The sequence below is a fragment of the Erigeron canadensis genome, chromosome 2, assembly GCF_010389155.1.
Source record: "Erigeron canadensis isolate Cc75 chromosome 2, C_canadensis_v1, whole genome shotgun sequence".
In the NCBI taxonomy this organism is placed as follows: domain Eukaryota; kingdom Viridiplantae; phylum Streptophyta; class Magnoliopsida; order Asterales; family Asteraceae; genus Erigeron; species Erigeron canadensis.
Window position 1 is genome coordinate 3764166 of NC_057762.1, and position 8040 is coordinate 3772205.

Consider the following 8040-nt stretch of genomic DNA (forward strand, 5'->3'; position numbering starts at 1 on the left):
AGATACTTATTCTTCTTGGTCTTACTACTCAATGCACTATCATCTCCATATTAGTAGTTGTTAGCATTATAGTGAGAATGAACAATTTTCAATCTAATCAATTCAAAGTTGTATACATACCGTCTTGGCGTCTTCGGTGCTCGTAAGTTTGTATGTCCGACATTCCCTTTATAAATGTAAGGGCAAAGCTCGCCTTGCATCTGTTCATAAAGGTGAATAAATAGTATTCATGTTAAATTGGTTTAATAAAAATTACTAATAGTACATCATAGAATAGATTTGCTGCAAAAAACATATTGTCTAAAGCTTCCAATAATTTTGAGATTGTTAAGTAAAATATCATTTTTGGATGCTAAACAAATGCTCAATGAAATGTACCGAATATATTTCTTTAAGTAAACACATTAAGACCATTCTCTTTATCCCACCTGATATTAATCTATGAGTTAATCAACATCATAATATATCTTTATCAAGAATTTGAAATATTTTTTTTCTTAAATTCTATTTGAATTTAAAAAAATAAATTAAAAAGAATACTAATCGAGAAACTGAGGAAAAAAAAGGTTGGAATTAATTTGAGAAAAAAATATAAATAATAATCCTAAATTTTGATCGGAAACTAAGGATAAAAAATAGGAACCCTAAAATTCAAAAACTCGAGAACTCAATTGAAATAGAAGATTGATACCTTAAAAGTCAAAACTTTTTATCTTGTAAACAATAGAGGTATAATCATATGTATACATTTATAACTGGGTAAAACATGTATTGTTGTAGATGACCAATAATTGTTGGAAATTTATCACCACCTGAAATGACGGAAGGAAGTGTTTACTAAACTACACAAACCGTACTACAACCTCAAAGTATTCGATCGAAACTTCGAATAAGAAGAGGAACATATAAAATTTATATCTTCATCATCGTTATGATAACTTTGAATGATGGTTTATGTGATTCAATAAGAAGATAGAAGTTTTGGACAGTGAATCCAACCCCTCCAAAAAAAATAAATTTGTATCATCATCGTCATTAATTAGATGAAGAAAAATTAAAATTTGAAGAAGAAGAATAGATTTATAATTATGTTATATATCATAGATAGAATAAAAATAAAAAAAATAAAAAGTATAATTTTAATTTGACTAGAAATTATGTTAAAAGAAAGGATTTAGGCTGCCACTTAGCAGATCTTTAGAAGGTCATTAGTATTAAGAACCTTCCTTTATTAAGGAAAGAGAAGAGATGATCAAAAAGTATGTGCAAAAGGTTACAAAAGAGTGTGTTAACAGATGAAGTATGACACACTGGAAACAAAACTTTACATGATATATTAAGAAAAATTGTAATTATAACCTAGAGACTCTCGTTAGGGGGTATAAAAAAATTGTTTCTTTTTAATTAAAATTTAACTATTAGATTTTATGATAAAAGTATAATTATTTTATAGAACTTAATAATATAACTATGGGCCATAATTGACAAGACTCATGAATTAATAACACTAAAAAAGACTTGAAAAATGTTAAACAAAGCTTTTAGGGCTTCATTTAACGTGCATAAAAAAATTGTATATTTCTATATTATAAGCTCACCTCTGAATTTTATGTTAAGTTTACAACTAATTAATGCACCTTAACGAAATCCCTTAGGGCTTCCTTTAACAAAACTCGAAAGACTTTTTATGTTAACTCTAAAATCAATGTAGTACCTGGAAGCAGAGGTCATGGATTCTATCCTCATCCCTTGCAAGGCCGGATGTCCTTTTCTATCTTTAGATAGAACCTGGAAGCAGCCTCTCTACACTGTCGTGGTAGGGGTAAGACTGTCTACATCTTAACCTCCTCCATACACCGTTGAGGTATTAGGACCCAAAACCCGTGGAAGACGGCATTGGATGTTACTTACTTACTTTTTCTAAAATCAATGTAGTAAATTTAGTAGAATGACCGAAAATTTTGTTGATCTAAAATTAACCCGCTTAATAACCCAGGATACAGGAGCGTAACGTTAACAAAAAATCTCAAGTAATATAAAAAGCCCTCTTTTGACCGTTAGATCATTTTTTCCCCAATTTCAAATCATCACAAAAAAGCCCTAATTCATCAATCAAAATCCCCTCCTTTCTTTCATCTTCTTCAATAACAAAATTATTTAATTTCTTTCAGGAATTTATACAAACACTTCGTGTGCATTCATTAACTACTATATTAAGACAAAAAAATGGAAAAAAGATTATCCAAAAAAATGGGTAAAAAGAAAGTTTCTGCAAGTGAAAGTGAGGATTCTTTTAAAGAGAAAGAAGATTCATGGAATAAGATCTTTAAAACACTTGTTAATTTAGCACATAATCAACAACACGAAATCGAATGGTACGAAAAAGAACGAAAAGCCCTCGAAAAAAGAATCCAGACCCAGCATGAAAGATGGTGTTTTGATGTTAAATATTTACAAGATTATGTTTCTCAGGTGATTTCATAGTTGCCCATGTGATAAAGTCTTGATCTTGGTTGTTGGTTTTTGTGGGTTTTATTTCTTATGTCTTTTTAGGGTTTATATATGTGTGTGTGTGTGTGTGTGTGTGTGTGTATAGATATAGTATAATGTAGCAATATAGCATGAAAGATGGTATTTTGATGTTAAATATTTACAAAATTATGTTTCTTAGGTGATTTCATAGTTGCCCATGTGAAAAAGTTTTGATCTTGGTTGTTGGTTTTTTGTGGGTTTTATTTCTTATGCCATTTTAGGGTTTATATATATATATGTGTGTGTGTGTGTGTGTGTGTATAGATATAGTATAATGTATAATGCATTATGTGTGGCTCTTTTTTAGTTGAAAAGAGACGTGAAAATTAAAGATATGCTTCGGAATGCTGAGGCTGCAAAGGGGAAATTGCTCGTCTCTATGAAGCTAAAAGAAGCAGCTGTGCGTAAACGTAGATTTGGTTAGTTGTTCTTTACTTATATCTTTATGCATTATGGTTTTTGTAGATTGTTGGCATTACGACTAGTTTCCTGTTAGGAACTTCTTGCTATCATGTTAAGTTATGCCGTAAAAATTATGTGTTCAGTTTGTGTATTATTGTCTACTTATGTATGTATTCTGGATATTGGTTGATTTGGGTCATATTATATTAGTAGCTCCATTCGTTGAGCTATACAATCGTTCTTTATTTCAAAGTTAGTAGCAGGGATTTGCAGATTAAGTTGGATGGTTGCACATGCAAATCCAAATTTTTTTTTGGTTGTTAGTAAGAAAAGAAGTGTTTATGGGTGAATACCTTGTATCCTTATTAAGTTCTAGTGTGTTAAGTTGTGCCGTACGAATGATTGATGCATTCGATTTGTGTATAACCCTGTCTCTTATGTGTGTATAGTTTGCTATATTGTGTTGAGCTATACATTATTATGTTAGTAGATTCATTTATGCTCAAAACATGAACCAACATTTTCGTTGCATAGTTAGGAAAAATAGTAGGAAAAAATGTGTTAGCTTTTCTTTAGACCAGAAGAGCATCGTTATGGGAAAGAAAAATGTAGAAAGTTTTTTTAGGAGATGAAGTTGCTTGTAATAAATGTATACTTAATAGCTCCGACCTTTTAATAAATGTATACTTAATAGCTCCGACTTATATTATAATTACAAAAGTTGATTGCCAATTCATGTTTACACTTCAGCTCCTTCCTATTTTGTTACTTGATTTTCTTAACGAGTTAACTCTACACATAATTACAGAAGATGCAGATGATGAACGTGCTGATCTGAAACTTCTTTTGCACAAGCTCTCTCAATCATCGGCTGCGCCTAGTGTAAGTTGTTCATGTATCTTGTTGAATTAGAAATGGCAATTTGAACCTGTTCACTTGTGATGGGTCGAGGTATATTGTATCCTTAATAAGACAAATGGGTAAAATGGAAAAGATTAGCTAAGAACAGAAATGGGTCAAGTATGTAAAATGCTACCCAAAAGGTTTTTTGATACATTGAACTTCCTCAATAATTTTATCATTGTTATTAATGAAATCACATAATTTTATAAAAACAAATCTAATAGTTTGGACTAAAAGGGTGAAGGTCAATAAAACCACCTGTTTTTGCCTGCTACACAACCTGCTCAACACATTCATTTTGGCCACCTGCCCACCTCTACCGTTCACATCATCAAAAGCTGTAATGAACGTGTATGTTTGCAGCGTGTAACTCGGAGCAGTGACAGGGACTCACTTGAGTCTGCCAGAAAAGCAGAGAGGGATTTGCGTGAGGCGCTAAAAGCGGAGAGGAAATTGCATGAGGCGCTAAAAGCAGAGAGGGATTTTGCATGGAACCAATTCAACACAACCGACAAAAAGTTGCAGGAGGTCATCAAGAACAGAAAATCTGAAGTTGAAACCGCCAACAATAGAGTACAACAACTGATCTATGAGTTGAAGCAATCACAGTCGTCAACCACAGAGAAGGACAGAAGAATTTCAGCCTTAGAAAGTGAAGTAGATGTGTTGGAATCCGAGTCAAGAAAAAAAAGTGAAGAAATTTTTCGTCTCACCAAAGAATTGGAGTTGTCAAGAGGTGAATCTAGGCGTTCTATTACACCTGTATTACGTCGATGCACTGTGGAAGTAAATAAATGTCATTCGAGTGGCATGGCCATCACTGAGAAGGTAATCAAAACGACTCAAGTTCTCTATATTAGAATTGACAGTTTCAACCCTTTCTTTTATGAATCAGTCCATTCAGGTTATATTCTAGTCATACCTTGTCAAAAGGGGTTATAGATAAAATAAAAGATAGCCTAAAAGGAATTTGCTCGAATGGGTTGGAAGTCGTCCAGTGTGTTTTTTAATGAGAACAGAATATTACTGAAATATTTTAATTTTTGCAACCATGGTAGGGTAGTTATTTGGACAGAAAGTGTTTTGATCACCAAACTGGTCAGATTTTGACCTACTCCTGTTTGACCTGCCGAAGTAATATAATTATTGTAATAAAATTGACACTACAGTACTTGTCTATTGAAAAGATCAAAATTTTAGTTATATGTGTTTTTGTCAATCGACCTGACCAGATTGTTTTGGCCTAGATAAATATCACCCATTTTGCCTATTACAAAACCTGCTTATCCCACCAGTACTGAAAACTATATCCAGGGTTTCTACTTTCTAACACATCTTTATTCTCTGCAGGGAGTAGGAAGTTCCAAAAGAAAAGCAAGTGCAACCACACCACTACTCTTTACATCCAAATTCAAAGTTCCAAAGTTAAAGAACTGAAATATTATACGCCCTCTCCTCGTATATGTACATATGATTCTCTAAGCTCCATAGTTTCTCTAACTTGAGGTTGACTTGTTTTAGTGTGATAAGGAGATAGATTGCATCTTGTAGAGTTTGTTTCAGGTAAATTCTTGCAATTATGCTCGAAGAGTAACTTTACCGGTTGAGGTCAAAATCATATGTAAAACTGTTGAAGAGTAACATGACCAGCTGCTTATTATTGACCCCTTTTGAGGTTAGAATTGTATGCAAAACTGTAGGCTTGCTGTTTCATTTTCTTTTGCACGCGAGTAGTTTGAATTTGAGCGCTTTTATCGTTTGTATGTAAAGTGTAAACGGATTTTTTTGATATATGGATGGTGTTATGTTTAAGTTGTGATCTTTGTTCTAATGTTTGTTTGTATATACAGCTGTTTGCCACTGAGAACATTTTGGTGCCTATGGAGTTCTTATATGCGAACATGGCCAGTGCCATTGATGCTTCGCGTTCTGACAAGAACTTTCTTGGCACTGTTGGGAGACGCCTAATCTACGAATAAATCAGATTCTAATAACACGAACCCATCAAACAAAACAGAATGGAAGATCAACAATAAAAAAGTATTGGTAAACAAAATGAATACTAAATAATAGCTAGTTAATAGTTATAGGGATGTTCGGGTATCGGATAACGTATTGCAAAATTCCGGATACCCCAAAAATCTGAAAGTAGTTGATCTATCAAACATTCGGTGTCACTGGGATTTGGAGGCATGAATGTTATTGTCCAAGTCTGACTTTGAACTTGATCCAACCATATTTTCTGTGACCAGTTTTCTTGCTTCTTCTTCGATGGCTTTGTTGTGGATATCTAGATTTTCTGTTTTATCATTTTCAAAAGTGTATCATCATCTATAGAATATATAAATATATATTTATATATATATATATATATATATATATAAACGAAAGAGAGAGAGAGAAAGCAGCAGTATAATAAAGAGATTCAGAAGCTTACTTGCTCCAGCATCCACATCCTCTCTGGGGGGGGAATTATCTGCACGACTGCACCTCGTGAATCAATGAACTCACTCTTTCCCGACAAACTGCTTCCGGTATTCTGGAGTGATGAGCTACAGTAAAAAGTCGATGCATAAAATATCATCAAGATCATAAGCCAAAACAAACATCCATAAGTTCATAATGTAATGCATTGTAGTCTTACTTTGGTTTCTTAGAAGAATAATCGAATCCTTTTTTTAGTGCAAAAACACGCCCTGCCAAAGACGGGGGCAATGCAGAAATAGCTTTTTCAATATCCTGATCAGTGCAAAACAAACAGACAGTGAAAATGTATACACAACTACTTACTTCAATTAACTCGGGTAATAATTAAAATTAACTTACATCCAAAGTGTAACGACGTGAAAAGTGGATCAGCAGGATTGCTTTATTCTCAAATCTGTCTGCATAATCGATTATCTGATAGATTAGACAGCACAAAATGGTCATGCATACTAACTACAATGATGATGAGCAGTATATATCAATCATCCACATTAATTAAGAACAAAAGATTTGACCTCAGACAAATGTGTGTGGCCATACTCTCTTGCATCCTCGACAGGCTTTGTCTTATCAAGATATGTACTCTGCGTGAGATCACGGAATAAACATGGTGACAACTGTATTCAATAACGGCAACATGTGTTACCTCCATAATGAGGATCTTTGCCTTCAACACGTCAACATTATCTTTATTAACAATGAAGTCTGCAGTAGTGTCTCCCGTAAAACCTACTTCAGGTGACTCTACCAAATAGTCTATCTGCCAGATTAGACTCGTCTTGTTAGTTCCTGGTTTTGTACAAAAAAAATTAAGAAGTAGTGTTGAATAGCTTAGATTGGCAAAACACGAACCTCGACACCTGATAATTTCAACTTGGCTTTTTCCTTTTGTGGAAGACCAAGATACTTGGGCTTAAGCTTTGGTTTCCGTTCATAAATTACATAACCCTGCTACAAGCCACAGAAGGAGTAAATTTAGTTAGGAGTGGTACCAGAATAAATATCTAAGACGGGCAAAAATTTATAAGGAAAAAAAAAAAAAACAAAAGGCAGTAAAATTGAAAAATTCTTTGAAAAAAATAAATAAAAATCCATAGACAAAATTTAAAACTCCAAGGGGGCATTGACCCCTCTTACCCCCTGTTGGTACCGCCTCTGACTCTAGTGTTTGGGTATGGTATTCATTTCTTGTCATTTGTAAATAAAACTATGTACAATGTGACCCGAGTGACCGTAAGAACTGAAGATGAAACTTGAGAGACAGCTAGTTCAGGGCACTTGCCCATGTCGAAAGCCAAGTTGAGAGTTCGAAGTATTACACAAGTCTTATGACCTGCTTTAGACACCCCATCAAATTGGTAGTTTTCAATAACCAAAAAGTCATTCATTTTTTTTGCCTTAACCATTGCTACCCGCCGGCCGGTTCAGATTGCAGCGATTATATATCTTTCCCTGCTTGGTTATAAGCTTGCACCAGTCAGTCAAACAATTATTTATCATATTCCGTCTCAGTTAAAGTTCTCATCATTAAATATGTTGAGGAACTGGCGACTCTAAGAGTAACCGGATTAAGATTTTTATATATATAAAAATGATATATAATATTGTAGATAGCTACACAGGTATACATTTTAACAACTTAAACGATAGCAAACATGTCAATGGGTTGATGACTTATTGCTAATATCTTTGACCTTGGGAAATTCATTAGAGTTC

The 8040-nt window shown here is 33.6% G+C and overlaps 2 protein-coding genes across 2 annotated transcripts; one reads left to right on the plus strand and one right to left on the minus strand.

Moving 5' to 3' along the window:
* The first annotated feature begins 2116 nt into the window (after positions 1 to 2116).
* Positions 2117 to 5649, plus strand: LOC122589444 (protein CROWDED NUCLEI 3). Its single transcript, XM_043761737.1, has 5 exons — positions 2117 to 2472; positions 2840 to 2951; positions 3743 to 3816; positions 4201 to 4665; positions 5188 to 5649. Exons 1-5 carry the CDS (start codon positions 2227 to 2229, stop codon positions 5272 to 5274), a joined length of 984 nt encoding a protein of 327 aa, XP_043617672.1. The 5' UTR covers positions 2117 to 2226; the 3' UTR covers positions 5275 to 5649.
* Positions 5650 to 5914: 265 nt separating this feature from the next.
* Positions 5915 to 7712, minus strand: LOC122587537 (tRNase Z TRZ1-like). The gene is made up of 8 exons (XM_043759722.1): positions 7557 to 7712; positions 7177 to 7275; positions 6971 to 7084; positions 6840 to 6908; positions 6664 to 6738; positions 6482 to 6576; positions 6275 to 6389; positions 5915 to 6136 (listed from the first exon to the last, which is right to left on the minus strand). Exons 1-8 carry the CDS (start codon positions 7710 to 7712, stop codon positions 6128 to 6130), a joined length of 732 nt encoding a protein of 243 aa, XP_043615657.1. The 3' UTR covers positions 5915 to 6127.
* Between the last annotated feature and the right edge of the window lie 328 nt (positions 7713 to 8040).

Excerpts from the sequence above, each read along its gene's own strand:
- LOC122589444 (XM_043761737.1), top strand. The coding sequence starts at position 2,227 with ATGGAAAAAAGATTATCCAAAAAAATGGGTAAAAAGAAAGTTTCTGCA. Across the intron at positions 2,473-2,839 it reads TACAAGATTATGTTTCTCAG|TTGAAAAGAGACGTGAAAAT; the intron begins GTGATTTCATAG and ends GCTCTTTTTTAG. Across the intron at positions 2,952-3,742 it reads TGTGCGTAAACGTAGATTTG|AAGATGCAGATGATGAACGT; the intron begins GTTAGTTGTTCT and ends ACATAATTACAG.
- LOC122587537 (XM_043759722.1), bottom strand. The coding sequence starts at position 7,712 with ATGAATGACTTTTTGGTTATTGAAAACTACCAATTTGATGGGGTGTCT. Across the intron at positions 6,909-6,970 it reads CAAAGATCCTCATTATGGAG|AGTACATATCTTGATAAGAC; the intron begins GTAACACATGTT and ends GATCTCACGCAG. Across the intron at positions 6,390-6,481 it reads TATTCTTCTAAGAAACCAAA|CTCATCACTCCAGAATACCG; the intron begins GTAAGACTACAA and ends TTTTTACTGTAG.